At 38.0% G+C, this 21235-nt stretch overlaps 1 protein-coding gene across 4 annotated transcripts in view; it reads right to left on the bottom strand.

The window, feature by feature from the left end:
* SEC24D (SEC24 homolog D, COPII coat complex component) overlaps positions 1–21235 on the bottom strand; it is a 134230-nt gene that overhangs the window by 28677 nt on the left and 84318 nt on the right. For all 4 annotated transcript variants that reach the window (XM_050895247.1, XM_050895249.1, XM_050895248.1 and 1 more), the window contains 5 exons: positions 20449–20597; positions 18092–18361; positions 17170–17291; positions 13530–13641; positions 12070–12197 (listed from right to left, as the gene is read on the bottom strand). In XM_050895247.1, the coding sequence (XP_050751204.1) occupies positions 12070–12197; positions 13530–13641; positions 17170–17291; positions 18092–18361; positions 20449–20597 (781 nt within the window). The remainder of the gene's footprint in view (positions 1–12069; positions 12198–13529; positions 13642–17169; positions 17292–18091; positions 18362–20448; positions 20598–21235) is intronic.

The following is a 21235-nucleotide window of genomic DNA, read 5'->3' as shown; positions in this document are numbered from 1 at the left end:
TGACTGTTATTTGGATGTAAGGACACGCTGTATCTCAAGTGAAGGTCAGCAGCCAGGATTAACCGATGATATAAGCAGGAGCGTGAAATTGGATAATCAAGAAACTGTGCTGAACAACAGACTTTCAAAATGTTAGCACTTTAAAACAATCAGATCTCAAACAAGACCTGCCTCAGTCCAGTCTATACCTACCCTAGCAAGAGTGGGAGCTGGTGCAGAGGCACATACACAAGAAGAGAACAAGGGAAGTGTAAGAGACATACAAAACTACCCTAGGACAGTGTTGTCATGTCGTCGTCGTCCCCCCCTTCCTGTTAGCACTCCAGAGGGCGACATGCACATGTTAAATCACATGAGAGGACCCAGGTTCATGCCTGTACTAATCCACAGCTCCACTTCCCACATATCAGTATCACGAATGGCCCAGCACTGCAGTCCTTGCCTGAGATTTTTAGGCATGATTGTCACACTAGCCGTAAAACCATTGAAAAATAAGACAGGCAAGTTTTAGGAAGCTTCTCTACAGAAATGGTAAGTAATAATTACAAGGGAGGTAGTCTAGCTTTATTGATCACAGGAGTTTCACAACAAAATTAGATGTTTGATTTTCTGTGATTTGTTCTCTGTCTGGCTTGAAATTCATTCAGCACAGAACAAAACAAAAGACATTTAGCAATATATTTTACAGAAGTAAATAGAACTCTTAAAGACACCTCATTCGGGCATTTTTAGTTTTTGCAGATCACTGCAGGAGAGCTCTAGAGGATCTTCAAAATAGCAGACAGAATTTGGGCTCCAAATACTATTACTACTGACAACTTCTTGACAGGCCCAGTCTCTTACATGTGCTGTATGGTCACATCAACATTAGTTTTCCCTCACGTAAAATTTTTCAAGATTGCTAAATAAATGATAAATCTAACACCACAATTTAAAATACAGGCACAGCCTATAACATACAAAGATAACGGCTAAATTGGCATATCAATTCTGTTTTAGAAGGTCAAAGACCATTTAATGCAAAACCAGTTGTGACCATTTCTAACATGCTCTTGAATATCCTCAGGATAGCCAATCAAGCAACACTCCAAATAGTACTCATGGAACATGCAGCTCTACGTTTAGGGAACAAATATTTAAGTTTGTAAATAAATCTAAATGTAGCATAGTGATCTCTGAAGCAACGCTTCTTCTAGATGAAATTTTGCATCAGAAGAACATTATCAATGTTATTCATGTCTTTGTAGCAAGAACAAAACCAAAACCTAACTTTGGATTTCAGGACCATTCTGGCCTGCTGGGCTATCATCAACTTTAGAGACCAAATATGTGGGGTTTTTTTCTTTTTATATATACACACACACACATATATAGGTGGATAGACAGATGTGTTTGTACATATGTGTGTGTGTATATACATATATATATAATATTTTTCAGCATTTGAGAGAAAAGCAATTACTGACTTAAGAATATGCATGAAAGTCTGATGAATGGAGGGCTTCTTTCCTTCTCGAAAACCTGGAGTTGTTTCTCTTCTGTTAGAAGGCATTACTGTGATTTTTTAAACTGACTACCCATGTTTGCATTCCTGAGAACTTTCTACAATAGGAACTCTCTTGCTCCTATTTTTGCACAGCCAAACATATTAAAGAAAGAAACTTTAATTAGAAAAAAAGCAAATTTAAGAGTGTTTTAATTGGAGGTGGATAAAATAGTTCTGCTTATCTGCAGGCCTTCTTGAACAATGTTTATTAGTAAACATGCCTCTAAGGCTATTTAATTTATTTCCACTGAAATCAGAAAGAACTGGGCGTACTTAAATTGTCATGCTGCATTCACAAGCCAACTATGGCTAGCCAATTGCCACAGGAGTACTTAGAAAGTATAAGGAGAATTTTTGTCATGTGAGCAAAAAGCAGCACTGAGTGTCTTCACCTCTGAAGCAAGGATATTTGGGATGAGTTTAATACCCTTTTTAAAAGCCAAGTCCTTTCTACAATGTTAGTTTTGAAGGTCAACAGCAAAACTAGCTGTTACTTTAAAAATACCACATCAGGTAGGAATGTTCATACTCCGAGTCTCTCTTCCATGAATACTTTTGCTACTATGATAGCTGGGATGCTTCAAGCAGACTCCAGAACCTCCAAACATTAATAATGTTTGTATGCAACTACCCTCCTCTCTTTTATTAACACTGAGCTATAGCTGCATGTCACATGTAAGGGGCTGGGCGGAATTGAGTTATGAGCTAAGCAATCCTGCAAAGGGCACAGACCTGTTCTATTGCTCCTTTGCTCTAGGGCTGAGGAGGTAATCTATGCCTCTATTTAGCAAGCATAGATTATCTAATTCTGTTAAACACCATATGAAAAAGCAGTCCCCTCCACCTATTTCCTGTCCTACAAGAAGAGGAGCTTGCTTTCCCACAGAATCAATGAAGGGACATTCTGTAAAAGAAAGCTTAGTCTCTCCTATTTTTCTACAGGACAGTATTAGAGCCTGCTATGATTAGGCCCTAGATGTAACCTGGTACAATGTTTGTTTGATACAAAAAACGCAAAAACAAACCACCCAACCACAACCCCCCCCTCAACATCAGCTTCCTATTCAACTTTAAAAAACATTTTTTCTATGTAATTACACACTTTACATGGTTGCATCCAAAATACAATACTGCACTAATATGCACAGGTAAGTAAAATACATATAAACTGAAAATGCAATAACAACTTCAGTTTAAAAAGCAAAACAAACTTTTCCTCCTGAACTTACTAAATACCAGTGTGTTCTGACTCTGTGAAGTTTCCAAGGTAACTCAGTAACATCTCTGACAGCTTAAGGTTAGAACTTGCACAGTCTTATAATGTTTAATTTACTGCTGTTGCTACGATCAACTTTGGCCAGTGCATAAGAGGAGACAAACACCATTTCAGGAGAGCAACATGGAGTCTGTAGAGGAAAACGCACACGCAGAATGGCAGATGACATTCAAGCAGCTATTTTGAGTTACAGAGGTATCTAGCGATAGCCAAAGCAATTTTTTACTTGAGTGTTATTTTTGTTGGCAAAACAAATTATCAATATTGTTGGCCAGCTAATTAAGTAGATATGAATGTTACTTTTTATTTCCCTTCCATATGTACTGTTGTTTAGTCAGGTTTTTCTTCTGCCATTACCATTCTGAAGAACAGACACAGTCTCCAACTTATCAGAAACTAATTACATCATCTTTATAAAGGCATTTTCCCAGTCCAAGTTTCAAATTTGTAAAAAATTAATCAGGAACTCTGATTACAATATGAATAAGGTTTCTATAAATGTCAAATTTTCAAGTCACTGTCCCCATCTCTTTCAGAATTACCTCCTTACCATAACAACAACGGTGCATGGAACAACATACTACAGAAGTATTTTAAAGAGTACACTTTAAGAGTATTTTAAAATGTACACTAAAAACAAAAAGGCAGAAAAAACTAAATCAGGAAATTTACTTGAATTAGGAAAATCTCTGCTGCCAAAGCCTTTGCTAAATTCAGCTCTGAAAGTTCATTCTAGTTACAAAGTGTAGTTACAGCCCAATAGGCTAACAAAAAATTTTCTCCTAGATGATGAAGTCTTGGGAAGCAATCCAATTCCAAATGCTTTACTACCAAATGCAGACTAGCACGGGGCATACTCCATAAAGAAAGCCTCATCTAATACAAGACTTATGCACCTCTAAATTAGGCATTGTGAAACCTAGCTTACAGGCACTGGCCTCCAGAGTGATATAAAACTTTCTGGGTGAGGCACCTGGAGATGCTTGAGATTTCTGGGCTCTCCACACCATGCATGGGAGAGTCAGGCACCCCAGAGGAGCTATGCAAAAACCCCAGACATTAACCTGGCGCTAGCTAGCTGAAAAAATTAAAATAAAATAGCATTGACAGAGCAACAAAGATTGTCAAATACCCATCCTGCTCCATAGTCCAGGCAGACTCTGAACTATGAGACCAGAGTCTCACAGTTCTCTCCCAAATGAAGGCATCAACAAGGATGCTTTGGAACTTGTTTTATTTCAGTATCTGGAAAATGGAAGAAATAGTAGTGCTTAGGCTCACACTTACCAGCGTGGTATACAGCAATGAGTTCAGGATACAATTTTATGCTACCTGGACAGTCTCTATATGGATTGATTGTTCCAAATAGCTTGACAATGGATTAGTTGTAAGAACACCAAGGCAGTCCTTAGAACAAAGAGGAACGTCTGGTACCATGGCCCTATCCCGAAACTAACTGGCCTTGTTGTCATCTACAGTGTGGTATTGGTGCATGTGCTCTCTTTCTGGTCCACTGACTTCCATCTGTGGAAGTTTAAATAGAGGCAACAAACTCTTCTGTACAAACTGGCAAATAGCTTGGTGGTCAGCCCCCCTTTCCTGGAGGGTGAAAAAGCATTTCAACATTGTCAGACTAAGTGTCCTAACTATTAAGTTACATCACATGTGCAGGGCTTCTGCTCTCACCGTGTATTACAAAACATGACAACTAGCACAGATTACTTTGATAGTGTGCCCCCAAGACATTGACAAAATCATTCTCTGCTGGGTCTTGGACAATCCAGAGACCAGAACTGCCGAGCATGCAGAGCAATCTGTCACACTTACAATTGAGAGAGAGCAAAATATTATCTCCTCACTGGTCAACAGCTGCTGTTTTTGCTGTGGAGTACTCATTTGAAAGGAGGAAGCTTTTGTCACCTACACTGGAGAGAAGTCCAGTATTGTCAACAGACATGAAGCAATTTTGAATAACCTAGATAAAAAGGGTCATATGAAGTCTACAGAAAGGAAAAAGGTCATTAAATATTCAATAAGCTCTAACATTTCATTTCCAGTAGTTGTGAACATGAAGAGGAATCTCACGTCAAGTACATATGGGGATTACAAAGTTACAAGCCAACATTGAGAATGGTAAGACATTTCAAAACAGACAGCAGGGCAAAACTGTCACCAATCTCTCTTTCAGAACCTTTTCTTCACAAAGTTTTCTTAAAACTACCATCTTTTGATAGCTTAAAAAAAGCTTACTAGTAGTATGGAAAATTTTACCATCTAACCGTGCAATTCCTGCCTAAAAAGACTCACAGTGTGAAATTGCTGAACTGTACATAAAACCAATTGCTTACATAAGCTTCAGTGCCCAAAAGGAAAGAAGGCAGCAATACAAAAAGAAACTTTACAAAGAACTTCTGGGTGATCCCAGAGCTACAGACCAGCAAGCCCTGCTTCCACAGAAAGCAAATTGGTAGACACTACAATGGAGGAGAACATAAAAAGGCACACAGATAAATAGGATATACAGAGGAACAGCTGACGTGGCTCTTGCGGAGGGATGTCATGACATACAGATCTACTGAGTTCTGTCAAGAGCCAGCCACCATGCAGATAAGCATGACCTAGTTGATATAATGTATTCCTTTTGAAAAAAAGTCTTTTGACAGAATCCCTCATCAAAAGCTCTTAAATTAGCTAAGCTCTCATGCAATATGGGGGAAGGGCCTCCTGTGAATAAGTAACTAAATAAAAGACAGAAATCAAAGGGTAAAAGACAAATTATGTCTTTTTACAGTGGGTAGATGTTATCAGCAAGCACTTCAAGGATCTGTTCTGCAGTCTGTGCTTTTTAACACATCCCTAATAGAAAGGAGCAGTCAGTAAGATGTTTAGTTGGAATTGTTTCGTATTGCCTGCAAACTAAGCATTCCTCACTCTCCTCAAAAGTTCTGCATGAGCACGTAACCACTAATAAATGCATGTGTCTCTATAAAAATATGCTTTAAACTAAAGCGACAGCCTGCTCACCCTTCTTACTAGCTACAGAATACAGCCAGCAGAACCCGAGTCCCCACTGAGTCCAGGGTAGATTGCAAGAGTGAGGATTTCCCTAATTCTTCATATTTATTTAACATTTGAATGACTTATTTAAAACCCAAAGGAGCGGACTTGGGGTCTAAAAGAAAATTCGCACTCTGGTACTTGACTTTGTTCTTGAAACAAAAAAAATATTTATAACATTACATCATGTGCTAGTTATTCACCTCACTCAATTTTTAGCTTCTGCTAACCTTACAACTCTACCTAGGAAACCATACTATCATCCCTGTAAAAAACATGGTTTCCAAACAGCTCAGCTGCACTGGTCATCATCAAAGTTCGCTATTCTGAAAAGGTTAAATGGCTTTTATCTCATGAACACCAGCATTTCTGAGAAGTAATTCCATTCCAATTTTATCTTTTAACTAGTTAATTAACTGAGGAGAAAATGAAAAGTGAAATATTAAATTCCCATGAATGAATATTTCTAAAAAAAAATTCAAATAAATAGGAAAGAACTTGGTAGAGAATGACAACACAAAACTACTAAGGAGCAAAGGAGGTAATTTAGATATTTAAATATTTAAAACTATAGATAATTATTTGGAGTTGTTTATATTTGCTTTTACAACATGAAATACTCTTTTAACTACCTTTTTTTAGCAAGTAGTATTAAATGTTAAATCAAGATCACATGGTTTATTCAGGCTCTGGAAACATTCATACATCTCCAAAACAAATTCATGTAGGGCTTGGTCTATGATGATAACTGCGAGAGCTAGTTTATTTTTATAGACTGTTACTAAAGCACTGGTGGACTAAAAATAAGTTCTGTCAAACAATGATACTGCATTCTCAATCTATAACAAACAAATACTTTCCATAGATCATCCAAATCAAGAGAGTGAAAATGAACTGTTATTTTTGAGAAATAATAAATAAGGACTTGGTAAAGATAAGATTCAGAAATGTCTAGAGCTGTTAAGACACTGGGCAGGGGGTAAGGCATGAATGTTTTAACAGCCTTTGTTTGGAATGACATATAGATAGCACACATGTAATGTTCACTAGTTTATAATTTTCTAGATTGGCTGTAGGTTTTTTTGTAGTAATGTTTGAGAGGCTGTGTGCCCTCCGTGGATTTTGCCCCTCTAACTTTCAACTAGAGGGCTTTTCTGAATAAATCCATTTCATTTGCTCTGCTCTTCTGAAGCTCACTGCCTATATGCCAAGTGTTGCTAACTTAGCTGCTCTTGGGATATCAAACACAACCCTACAACGGTCTCTGTTGAATGGTCTGTACTCATGTCTTAAATTCACTCTCACTTGTGATTTAACATTACTGAAATAAAGCCTCCTCTGTGAACTTTTCTTCAGTGTGGCCAGTTCTACTATTTAAATTTTGATAATGGCTTCTCTAGAATGTTTTCATTGTGCAGTTTTGCCAGGTTACATGTGAGCACCTGAAATCCTGCATCTTAGCTGCATTAGATCTTTCTTACTCTTTCAACTGTATATTGTTGTGGAGTTGACCTTTCCTCTCTTGATGTGAAGACCAATACTGCAGCCTGCTGGTATAGGTATATTTTTATGTCTTGCTTTGTATTTACTTATGTTGGCCTTGTGTCCTCTCAACTCTGAATTTCCACCAGACTTCTAGATGCTATGGAACTTCTCAGACACAGTATTACTCCACCGGGTCTCAATTGCCTGGGGAGTTTTTAGCAAGGTATAAAGCAACAGCATCTTCATCTTTTCATTCCACTACATTTCTGTAATTTTGAATTTGTTCTTTCTCACTGCAGGGGCAAACACTGTTTGTTTTGGGGTTCCCACCCTGCCAAAAACACATTACACTTATTCAAAGACATGCATGAGATCTTTTCATTTAACATCCTTATGTAGCACCATGATGATTTTTCTTTGTGTTCTTATTTCTCTAACAGGGATAATTTCTATCCCATTCTTTACTGGAAATGGAGATATCTGTTGTACACATCTTCAAAAGATGCCCCTGTCCAAGTTTGTGTATTTCTCAGCTCCTGACAGGTTTTTTTCCCAGACCTTAGTTAAAAAAAAAATTTAGTCACTTTGTATGCTAACATTCCCACTTTGCTTTTGAAGACAGGACACCAGCCCCTGTGTATAGACACTCCACTTTCCCCAAAAGAACCTACAGTGACTAATGAACTTAAGCCTGCCTTTCAGACATGCTGAAATCCTGAATTCTCTTTTTCCAGGTTGGACCTCCAAACTGGAAGAGTATTTCTGAGAAAACTACTGTTAAGTCACTGGATCTAAACTTTTAATTTGAAAGCTCCCAGGATCTTTTATCTCCATCTCCCTGTGTTCTTAGTCAAAGGAAACAGATCCTCAAAGCTCAATTTCCAGTTGACTACTGTTTCTATGAATGTAATTAACAGCTTTTTTTTAAATTCATTACAGACATTAATTCCAGAACTTCAGGGAGTGTTCCAGACTCTGTCAGCTGGAGCACTATTGATTCTTCAGAGTAAAATCTGAAAGGAGAGACAAATGAAAAATATCTAATGGGCAGAACAAAATGCTGCTAACCTGCAGAAGCTACAGAAAACTCCAAACAGAATTTCTCATAGGATCTCCTTGTCAACAAGTAACAGGAACAAAACAGATTTCACAGCAAAGTGATGCCTATCACCTCCATTACAGACACATCTCTGCCAACTCCGGGACCCCAATTACCTTTTGGTACTCCCTCCTATCCAGTTGCTTTAGATGAAGAATCTCTCAGGCACTCCTTTCTGCTGCCTGCACAGCCAAGAACAGCTCAACACTTTGCTCTGATGGTCAAAGTGTAAACTCAGCAAGAGACAATAATCAGAGTGCACAACCAACTGGTACCAACACGTAACACCATTTACAAGTCATCCACCAAAATGGTGAATGTGTTCAATTAAGAAAGAAAATAAGGTCTGTACAATTGTGGTCTCCCTCTCATACACATATCTAATTCTATCAGTGTCAGTAGACTTAGCTATTTCATTGCTTTTTTACTAATTTTTTGCTGCAATTTAGATTACACAGTGCCAAACAAAGCATGGATAGGAGAAAATACGATCCGCAGTTCTCGTGATATCATTTAGGTCACCTGGACAGAAAATGCTTCATCAATGCAAAAAACAATCCTCTCTATGAATCAAAAGCCACACTCGGGATTGGCTTCCAGAAAGGAAGAACAAGTCATCTGAAGACTGCACTGAATCCTCATATTATTTGGAAATGGGAGCAAGGTAAGGTTTTTCCTTTGTTTCTAACTGCCTTAGTACAGTAATGGCATAGGAAAAAAAAAAAAAAAAGACATACATGAATTCTATGGCAACAGACCACTGAAAATGCATATATATTTTATATACTATTTTAAATTAATCCTCAACTATAAGTGATGATCAAAGCAAAATACCAATTAATTATTATATTTATGGAACACTCATAAGTCTATTAGTCACTTGAATGACCCTGATAGCCCATAGCTTTTTAAATATGGCTTACTGACACAGAAAGGCATGGTCTATGTAATATGCATCATATGCATTATGTATACTGTGTAGATTTGCCGAAGTCCTTACAGTTCAAGTGAGATAGGTCAGTTTCTCAGCTGTTCCTAACCATATTAACAGCTGCACAAACCATTTGTGGCCATTTCACATCCATGGTCCACTAAACCCTTGTAGCCATCGTTTTTCTTCCTCCTCCTTTGAAAAGAAACAGAACTGAAATTCCCTGGGTGCTAACACTGAGTATATTAGAAACAGCAGAAACAGACACATATCTGCAGCTGAAGCTGCAACAAAGATGAATGAAGGGAAACTATTCATTAAAAGGCTAGAAGAAAAAATCATTATTTTAAACAGTTACTATGTACAACATGCTGTTTATGAAGAGATAAAAGAGATTAGACAGATTCCCACTTTGTACTGAGCCTTGTAACATGTGATAAGCATCACCTGTAGGCATTGTTAAAAGGCACTAGCCATAAGATAAGCTATTCTGAAACGAAGAACATTCTGTGCCTTGCAGTCACTAGTTCCAGGCAGAATGCACCATACTAGGAAATTCAGAAACACAAATAAGCCCCTGAATGTACTTTACCTCTATAAAAAGTCCAGTTCTTTCAAATTAAGTGGCTTTTCAGAATTAAAGTCGTTATAAATCCCATATGGAAGACCATTTTTATTAGAAGGTCTCAAGAGCAAGATCTTATTTTGGCAGCAGTAGTGAAGACAAAGGGCACAGGCAAGTCTTGGAAAAACTAACTCAGCTAACACTGCCCAACGCTTCCTACTGTAACACCGTCTCTTCAGTTCTTATAACTTTACCAAGCTATAATTGTTCAGACTAAAATTTTCCACGCTGGACTTTTTCCAATTTTGAGAGATATTTTTCAGAGTTTTTTTAGCCTCTTCCAAGAAAGAGGCTAGGGAAAAATACACTGCTCTTTACAGATTAATGAATTCCACTGACCCTTCCAACAGCTTGAGAGCACTAACACTTCGGAACGGGTGGGTCACTGAGTACATCTTTTTGCCAACCCTGGGAAAACCCTCCTGAACTTGGCCAAGTACAAGTGTTTGTACGTACTGCTAATTTATGTAGGCAGAAGAGATTTAGATTTTAGGAACTCATCGATCACCCTATCCAAACACTATGCAGGAGACAGGGAAGCCATGCATGGGGGACATAAATGACTAGAGGCAGACTGAAAGATGCACAAATGAAGAACCAACATGAAAGCAGAATCAGTTAAGTGCCAATACCTGGGCACAGAAACTGGGACAAAGGGTAGTAAAGAGTAAAGGTTGGCTGGTAAAGTGAAGGGGTGGAGAAGCAACAGCAGGAGTTTCATCTAGGAGAAAATGCAGGGGGGAAACAAGCCAAGTCTGCACATTCCCCTCAAGAACTGGAATGAAACCCCAAATTGCTGTCTAGCAGACAAATGGTGCGACTCCGTATCTGCAGAACTGTAATACATCCTATTTCCCTGTGGACCACAGAGAAGATAACTACATACTACCCTGCTAAAATAATACTCTTAATTCAAACTACAGAGGTCTGTTGGATTGGAAATTATCCATCCTGATAAAGAACAACATCTGTTCTTTTCCAACATATTAAAAAAAAACCCAAACCACTAAGAATTTACAAGTAATAAAACAAAGTTAAAGAAAAATCAAAGACTGCAAAACCAAGTGCTGAAAGTCTTTGCAATTTTAATTAGGCTTTTCTGTGCATGCATTTTATGAGTTTTTGAAGACACAAACATATACTACAACTTTCATGAAATCCCTGGGGTTTTTTCCCAGCAAACTGCTCTGAAAGTAAATTAGTGCAGCTCATGAAAAGGAAACGCATTCTGCAGACTTTTGTTGCAGAATTTAGAAGCTGTGCAATGGAGCAGGCAGGAGTTGAAGAACAAGAAAGATGATCCTACAGATGATGCAGCTAAATGCTGCACTTGAAAACTGGTTTTATTCCTGCTACTGATAAAATCCTTTGGGGACGCCAGGAAATCTGGGTAACTGTCTTAAGACCACAGGATACTGCCAACCTGCAGAAATACTTTGCAGAAGAACTAGGGATATGTTTGGAATATGAAGGGCTATTAGAGATGGTAATGTGAGAAAAGGAATTGACTGGTTTAGCGCCTCCAAATGAGTGCCAAAAACGGGTGGTTACATTTGTCTTCTTTCTATGACTCAGCTCACCCAAGTAGAAAACACCATTATCTTCTCAGTCTGTTCTGAAATTAAATTATTTTGTAAAGAACTAAATGGAAAAATGTCATTCTTTGAAGGTAACTGTCCACATCTTAAAATTAACTTGATACAGTTTGTGGTCGTCCTCTTTTAATGTCTTTGCCTATGCCTACGGAGTTCCAGCAGAGCAAGCAACTGACAAAGCTGGCATAAACTAGAGGCAGTCAGGGGAACACCAGGAACCTAGTGGTTCAGATTACACGGTCATCACTCTTGTACCTTTTCTAAACAAAGATTTTTATCCCTTGAAGTTGCATCATGACCCAAGTGCATCTCATAGTCTTCTGCCATCTCTCTACTGTCTTACTCCTTCACAGTCAGAAGTAAAACACCCTCACCCCCAACCCAATCCGAGAACAACAAGTCTGTAATATTTAGGAGACAAAACCACATAGGACTAATATTCAGTTAGTCCTTACCTCATTTGGTGGAACAATAGCAAAAGGCTGGATGACAGCTGCCAGTGGAATGCGAGCCTGTTTGGCCATATCTGAAGACGATGGGAAGCAGTAGGTAGTACATCGGATGTAACGAGGGCTGGCGTGGCCTAGAACACCCAACATAGCATGCAGAATGAAAGGCTGTTAAAAGGAACCTGCCTGTCCCAAACACAAACCAGAAAAATCAAAACAACATAAAGCAACATATGCTAAGTTAAGTACATGCTTTTTTTCCTCCCATGCAAGCTTCTGCCCATCTCTCCTCTTTATGTCAGCCCATTGCCCCTCCCTGCGGGTAAATCTTTTCTTGCTGTTTGAGTTTAAAGCAGAGATTTAAACATATCAAGAAAAACCCCACAATTATTTGCAATAAGAATCTGAATAGAGATTAGTTTGAAACATCATATCTAAGATCTTAAAATAATATGGATGAAATCCCCAGTGGAAATGTTAACACTGTATACAAAGAAATGCTGCAGACTGATACCTACTGTTAAGACTGCTCTCATGAGCTAGCTCTGATTCAGAAAATAGTATATCTGTGTTAACATCACCATTCTCATTTATCTTGCAAAATACAGTCTGCTAAAATCACCACACCACTTCTTGTAGCACGCTTAGCTCTGTTCCCTCAATGAGAAACTGTGCTGTGCGCTGCAGACAAGAGCATTGAAAGGCAACAGGAGTTGAGAAATCAGCTTCCTTATGCTCCTTTTTTAACCACCAAGCTGCAGCTCTGCTCAGTTTCTTGAAAAGAATTTCCTTGTTCATCAGAACTGCATTACCCCATTCTCAGATAATGCCAAAAAATCTTGATGTGTTTCTACATTTTATACAGTTTATCCAAGCACTGATAAATTAATGCTGGACTAAATGATACCATCAGTTTAATCTGTATTAAAATATCAAGTCTGCTGTCAAGAGCAGCACATGGAATATTGTACTTCCAGGCTCTAGGCAGAGGCAAAGGCAGATATACTGGCCAAAGGAAAAAATTAAGTCAACCAGACAGTTTGTACGCTGCCCCTATCGCTTGAACAGAATTTTCCAAAATTCGTATCTTAAAACATAACAGTGCTTGTCTCATTGCTTCTTCTAGTGTCCATCTTTTAAAATTTCAGAAGAATCCAAAAAGGATTTTCAACTTGAAATTTAAAGCCTTGAAAAAATTTAAGGTAAAAAGAAACGCTGTCTCAACTATTCATATTATTTTAAAGGTCAGGAAGGGTAGAGGAGGTGTTAACCCAAGGTGTAAGAATTCAACTCCTCCCCCCCCCCCCTTTTTTTTTTCTTTAAAGGGAGTTTCCCATTTCATGTCCAATTTAGAGTAAGAAGCATCATTTTCATATGAGAAATTTGAGAATTTAGTTGTCTTTTTTTGTTAAACTATATTTGATTTCACCTAGAAAGACTCCCAAATCAGTAACAAGGACAGTTACCTTGGTCTTGGATTACGCAGTCTGTGGTGACAAGAGGAGGAACCTGTCCTCTTGTGTTTGTGGCATAGGTCTGCCCTCCCCTAGAAGCCTTATCATTTTCAATTACTTGAATCTGATGAATAAGAAGCAAGAACAGTATGAGAAAGGTTAAGCCATGCATTTGGTTACATTCATAAACAGCTATGCTAACATCTACACAAAGTAACACTATTGACATTGTCTTACACAGAGGTGCTATAAAGCTATCACAACACAGGCTTCTGGGACACTTAACAACTAGAAAACTATACAGACAGCTGAGCAGTAAAACTCATTTACAACTGCAGTTGCCTGTTGGAACTCATGGGTAACACTACACATTGGGGTGGATAACACCTATATACAGTGAACAAATGAGTTGTTTAGAGTAAGTATATTGACTTCTAGGAGGACAGATCTTTTCAAGAGAGGCTAGGCAGCAAATTGAGGAGAGTGATGGTGTAAATAAGTCCTTGTTACTGAATCTGGCCTTCCATTCTCCCAGATCAAAGTGAAGTGCAAGGTTGCATCACCTTTGTGCCAGCTGCTGTTCTTCATAAATAAATGTACTGGTAATTGATCAGATTGCAACAGTGGGAGGGGTTAGCCCTCATTCCTCCTGACTAGGCTCCATGCACAGGGTGGTTAAGAAACAGACAATAATCTACGTAGTAGATCACCTTCCTAGTTGAGTTATATTTCAGCACTGCCATTTAGAAAGCAGCAATTTAAACTCCTGAGAAAAGCCTTGTTGGCCATTAGGTAGTATTTCAACATTGGAGCTCAGGGTTTTCATTCTCTAGGTCAGACTACCATGTTGTGAGCTTCCTCCTAGAAAGAAAGTTAAGGAGAGCAATCACAGAAATTTTTATTAAAATGAGGCAGCTCTGATCATGTACAGATTTACTCTGGTTGAAGCCTAGTTTATAGCAATTTACAATGTAATGTCATGAAACGCTCATGAAGCTGGCTTTACTACTGAACAAATTCCTTTCCCATACACTTCCTCCCCTGTCGCTTCTGCACGGTCCCTCACCCCTGTTTGTTACTTTTCAGGATATAACTGAAGTCATATAAAGCTGTATTTTGTTCCATACCATAAACCAGATCACTGAGATGATACCATTATTCCTCCTCTTTCCTCAAAGAAGGGGAGATTCAAAGATTGCTGATGTCTTTTCAGCAATCTGGTTTAGAGCGTAGCCAAACAGCTGTGAGAGGCAAGAGGAATAAGACAGGGAATTTCTGAAACTGGCTTTGCCACTGCTGCTGGCATCCCATGGAATTGTATCTTTACACTGCACGTGAATTTCTAATAATAGCTAGGAAGTCAGAAGCCTCTGTTGGAAAGCAAACAGAGAAGAAAAACAAAATTAGTCGCGTAAAGTCTATTGATCATTGTCTAAGAAGTATTTCCTAACATATTGGAAATAATCTGGTGCCTGTAACTTTTTTTCCCCCCAATAAAGTTTTTGTATTGCAATTTAAATATACAATACATTCCTCAGAGAGCTTGTTATATCTTCTGCTTGATTACTTTACCCTGCCTCCTTGGCTTGTATACTTATTGCTAACTCTTCCATTAGAAGGAAAAAGATTTTGCTCTAAAAAGGTCCACTGGCTGAAGAAAGCAAACCACTTTCAGACTTAGCTCTGCAAAGGATCAGTGTACCATGGTATTCTGCAGTTAACTGACCTAAATATATCATTGTTCTTGGAAATAATTGTTGACAAAGCCCAGATGCTAGTTTTCATAGATGTTGTCAGAGCACATATCAACCTCTAACATATGTAAGAAAAATATAAATCAACAATGGCTACAGATAAGAAGTAAATTTATCTGGCAACACTACTGTAATTATATAATGTAAATATAACAAGAGAAATACACATGGTCATACTTATTCCTCATTCTGAATTAGCTTTTTGCCCTTTACAGACATTGACCCAGATCATGTTTCTTTTAAACATGTCATTTTGATCCTCTCTGTGCTGCTTAAACAACCCTTTTAACCTATTTTAACATCGCTGTCATAGTCAAGGCTGTTTATTCTACATGTGTAATTGAAACAAGACATCAGTCCATGCTTTCATGCCAGACCTCCTTCTCCCTGCCTCCCGCCCCTTTTTTTTTTTTAATTAGACAAGACCATTTTATCCTTCTTATGTAAAAAGCACCATACTGAAACATTAGGAATGACTGACCTATTAAGGGCATTTGTTAATTATACAGACACTCACTTTAGTTTTTTTACACAATGGTTTTCAGTTACATTTAACTTGAAAACTGCCTTTAACAGAGGCAATTGCAGTTGTTACATTAACCTCTAAGTGACTATCAACAAGCATTTTTCCAAATTTCTGGGGATTTTACATCAAACCCATCACTGGATAAAACAAATAATCTTTTCTAGAAGGACAAAACAATATCCCAATTTAAGGAAGCAGGGCTGCTCCCTACTAGACAGCGTCAGGCTTTTACACAAATGCTTTTCCCTCATGTTAGTGGAACACAAATTCTTTCCTGTACAGCAATACTGCCTCAGCAGAGAAGTGGAAGATTCCTTCACCCAGACTAGGTTACAGTGTGGTGGTTAATGCATTTTTTTAAGTAGAAAGTTCTAGGTCAAAGCTGCAGGACACAGCCTGCTTCAAGAATCCCAGCTCTCCAAGGACCTTTTGACCTGTCTGGACAATTGCCAAAACCAGTATAAGTGTGTGCATCAGAATGTGTTTTCCCCATGCGTTCAGCACATTTTCTCCCTCTATTTCAATCAGCTGTTCTCAATAACGAAGTTAAATGCAGCCTGCATCTGACTAGCTATTCCTTTGGGTAACAATTAGACTACTATATTTAAGAAACATGGACACAACCACAACCTTGTTTTCTCTTTCTCTAACACCATTCTAAGAAGAAGAGACACTGTCCCACCAGTGCATGTTCAGGCATGCTTCAACAGCTGAGCCTCTTTAACCTGTATGAAGCTTAAGCATTAAGTATATTCCAAGCTACTGAAATCTTTACAAGGCCGCAGCAACTGGAAGGATGCTAACACAAATAATTCTAGTTGCCTGGAAAACTCCGGAAATCAAACAGTGAGGTGGCTTTTGAGCATGGGACTTCTCAACATTTCCAGGACTGCAGTTATAGAGTTCACGTACCTGTATTCTGCACAAATCCTACTTTAGGTGTCTATCTGTTACTAAGTTTAAGCCTTCAAACTTTCCAGAGTGAAAAGGAAAGGTGATTAGCTGCAGTGAATGCAAGTAATCCTTCAGTACTGCTCACTGTCATACTAAGAATCCTGTTGAGAATTCCCATTAAAGTATTTGGAGTCATGAGTATGTCCCATATTAGACAAAGTTATAAAGCTTCTTCAGTACTAAAACTAACGTTATGCACTAACTTATCCAAAACTGACAGCACAGAGTACAAAATTGCATGTAATTAAGAAACTCCAAAATTTGGAACATATCGTGTGAACCAAGCCATGTAAGCGCAATTTTATGTTACAAAAAACCCCCACCAACTAAAATAAATACAATATTAGCATTGTCATTCCTTTATCTTAAATGCAGCAGAAATTTACTTTTATAAAAAAAATAGTGCCACATTACTTACTGGGCTTGGAATAGAGTCAGGATCAAGCTTCTTCTGCTGTGGACCTGGGAGCTGTGCTGGACCCCCAGGAAAAGCACCAGGATAAGACAGCTGAGATCCTGCCATCTGAGGACCATAGTTCGCTGCAGAGTTAGAAATGACAATTCATTTAAAGTATTTAAGTTGCATTATCAATTTTTAACATCAACTTTTGCCATACAATTCACTCTTACTCAGCTAAATGCAACTTCTCCTTCCCTTCTGTTTTCAGCAAGTAAAAGAAATGGATTACTTTGGCTCATGCAGTCTGTGTTTTAAATGTAAGCATAAGACTAGGTGTGACAACTTTGGCTCCAAAGTTTTCAGGTATATGTTAAGTAGGATGGTTAGTAAAGACTACCACAGCTGCTCAAACCAGGCTATTAGATTAGTGAGAATCTCTCCCCTAACATCAGTCAATGCAAACTGGTCTAGTTAGCTGGCTTTTTAGTTGTCAAAATAACTGTGTTACTCACCGATGTCAGATGAAATAATTGTATTCAGTTACAATTCTTTATTGCTATGGTAAAGCATTTTTGAAAGCTGCTTATGACAGACAGTACTATAGGACAGAGAGCAACCTATACCTTTACAGAGTATAAGAAAAATTCCTTTCTATAGTATGTTGTGCCTTTACCCATTACTAACCAAGTAATTCTGTTCCTGATCCAAATTAATCTCATTTTTCTTGTTACAGTCTCAACAGAGTGCTAAACTTTTGAGCAAAAGCATAGCCTGCCTTGAATGTACTGATTAACAATGCAAATCTTTCCATTCTACAAAAAGAGCATTATATTTTCATTTTTCCAAGTCAGCGGAACATCAACCGTGAATGGTCGCAGTTCCACCAGTGATTCTCCATCCATGTTTTGTTTTCAATTACATAATAAACGTCCTTCCTTACCTTGCTGAGGATGATATCCAGGCCCTGGAGGCTGTCCTGAAAGCTGCTGCACATTAGGATTTGGGGGGACGGGTCCAGGCATTCCGTCTTGTCTGGCCATAGGAGGCAATGATGGTTGAGCACAAAGGCCATTAACATTATGTGCTGGTGGAGGAACTTGTGATCCAGGTGGTAAAGCGATTTGCTGCTGGGTTGGTGGTGGTAGTTGCGGACCCTGAAAAGATGCCGGATGCCCAGAAGACATGCGAGAGCTCGGGGTAGTGCCAGGACCTGAGCAAGAAACTTATGTCAGCTGAGTCAAAAATGATAACCTACTAACTCTGTGTGGAAGATGTTCTATTTTTGCTCAATACATTTACAACATATACGCAATATTGTATCCTATACTGACAATGCTGCATTATGGGGATTCTGAATGCCTGTTCACATAACAAATCTGACCTCATAGTTTAAGCCTGAACCGATTCAGACGTTCAATTTTATTTCTTTTGGCTGTATCCTCAGTAAAACTCTGCAGCTGGGGTGGATGGGGAAGAGAGAGGGAAGCCAGCCTTTGACAATTCTTGATTAGAAAACACATAAATTACTATTTGCTTTTGAAATAATATTTAATTTCATAATGTGAAACAACATTCTTTTTGCTAAACAATTAATTTCTCTTATGTGGCATGTTTTTGTTAGTCTGCTATTTGCATCTCACCATGACAGGTTTGATGGAAGATAAATCCATTCATTTTATCTGGTTTACAACCATCTTTTGGTTTTGATGCTAAAAGTTGAAACATGTGGGAATTATTTTGTATACACTGGTGAGGAATAGTTTGTTGTTTATAAGATCCAGATTCCAATTAGAATTAGGAAGACCCTGGAAAGAGGAGTTTTTTTGAGACTTACAATCTGTAAATACTTATTACTTTACAAAACCTATTTTTAGTCAAATTTCTCCCCAAAGACCTACAGCAAAATAATTTTCAAGAAAACTAAAAAAATAACCAAAATTAGGTTTGGAGCAAAAGGACCAGTGCGTTAATACACAAATATTGAAATGCATCTTCTGTCAGACATGTTAACTGAAAAAAAATGTCACATGCAAAACACAAGCTCAGGTTCTCAGCTGGTACAAACAAACATCACTCCAGTAGCTTTATAAGCTGTGAATTTCAGCACTCTGTCAAGTTACACCAACTTAGACTTACAGCTAAGGAAAAATCAGCAGAACAAAACCCAACACAGAGGCAGAGTTGTAAAGAATCCATGTCTTCAGCGGTCTGAAGGGTATCTCAACCTTCCAGCGTGTAACACAATAAGCAAGAACATTATATTTTACATAATTATTGCTGAAGGCAATATAATGAAGGCAGGAAGCAAAAAAAATTTTTTTTTTCTCTAAATAATATGAGTTGCTATATATGAAGTGCTCTAGAGGTGCTGGACCACACTTCATCCTGTATAAAAGGGTCTGAGTTAATTGTGCACTTGCAGTTCAGTACATCAAGGTTGAATTTGACTCTAAATTAATTTTTCTAAGGTGAAGGAGGTGTAAGTTTTCACAAGCAATTGTACAGAGGGTCAGACCCATGGCAGTTATGCAGGTTTCATTCATGTCAAATCAGCAACTCGTAAAGCCAGGGCAGGAACAGTGATATCATATCAGTGCAGCCTGAACTGAAAAGTTCACCTTTACACATATCTTACAAAGATATCAACCACCAAAGTGATCCTCATTTAAAAATTTCATCCTACTAAACACACTAGCTTTGGCAAAACAAGATGCTAACTAAATTCCACTCCTTTTAAATGAAATGGTAAATTTCACCAGGAAATACTCAGGAAAAGCAGATATAACCAAACAGAAAATTAGTGGTGGGAAGTAATTTACATGGAAGAATCACATAATCACATCTTTACCTCATGGCTTAGGTTTGAGATGTTTTAACCTCAAAATAAATGGAAATAAATTTAAATGAAAAGCTAAACTATAAGATTTGGACAAAAAAGAATAAGATAGTTTCAAAACAGAGAGAAACTCTAAAAAGCTGAGAAAAATGAAACCCTGTCTGCATATTATTGCTCATGCCTTGGCTGTTACTGACAGGATCACCAGGTAATCTGAGAAATGACTGATAAGATAGCTGACTTTTACAGAAGGTTCATCAAACATCAATTCAGAATTAACCCAAGAATACTGATTTAAGGAATAGGACAGGATTAAAAAAAAAATTCTAAGAACTTGAGCAAATGATAGTGGTCAAAGATTTCCTCTTCTGTTTATACAGAAGTTCAACAAGTTTCTAATTATCATAGTCTTAATAGCTTTAACTGAGAAAAAGTCAATCAGATCAGATAAAACTGATTACCATAGCTATTTATCTGCATGCTGTTCAGCTGGTTAGCAAGTTGTATTGTAGATGAAGTAGATGGAGTATTTGAGTAGGCTGGTTGTGACTGATGACTGTAGGGAGGATAGGAAGGTCCTGTATTGCTTGGAGGTGGAGGGCCTTGAAACCTAAAGGGAAAAATTAGTGCAGTTATGCGAAAAATTACATCAACCAATCATAATTCTAGAAGATCTCATACCTTCTCAAGGGTGGTGCTGAAACAATTAATTAGGACAGCCAAACTCTTAAGAGAGTTTGCTCACATTCTGCTCAGAAAAAGTATACTTGTATTACAATAGTCATGAAGCACAGAGAGATTCCACACTTGTTAAAAAAAAAAAAAAAAAAAAAAAAAAAAAGACAGTACCTGTTCGTTTGCGTACTTGTTAGAAACAAGAAAAAGTGAATATGCCATGGCAAAGAGAGAGCGGTAATAACTATATGAAAGCTGGAAGATTAAGAAACACAAGCTCCTGAACATATCGCATCACTCCATCCCCTTTCCATGCTTATAAAGGAAGATTCCATACCTGGGATGGGTGAAGAAGATTAGGAGAAAAATCTATGAAGAAAAGAAAGTGAAGTGAAAAACTGTTAAGGAGTTCCTTGTAGTAGAGGAAAAAAGAAGATGCAGGTAGTGAAAAACTGCTTCATGATTATCAGATATGGAAAAACATGAATGCAAGAAAAAGAACTAAAGAAAAGCAAGCAGAAACACCCATGTGGCTTATAAAGATATTTTCTACCAGACTATTTTACTCTGGAA

This window comes from Gymnogyps californianus, chromosome 4 (assembly GCF_018139145.2).
Source record: "Gymnogyps californianus isolate 813 chromosome 4, ASM1813914v2, whole genome shotgun sequence".
Lineage (NCBI taxonomy): Eukaryota > Metazoa > Chordata > Aves > Accipitriformes > Cathartidae > Gymnogyps > Gymnogyps californianus.
This window is presented reverse-complemented; position numbering and strand designations above follow the sequence as displayed.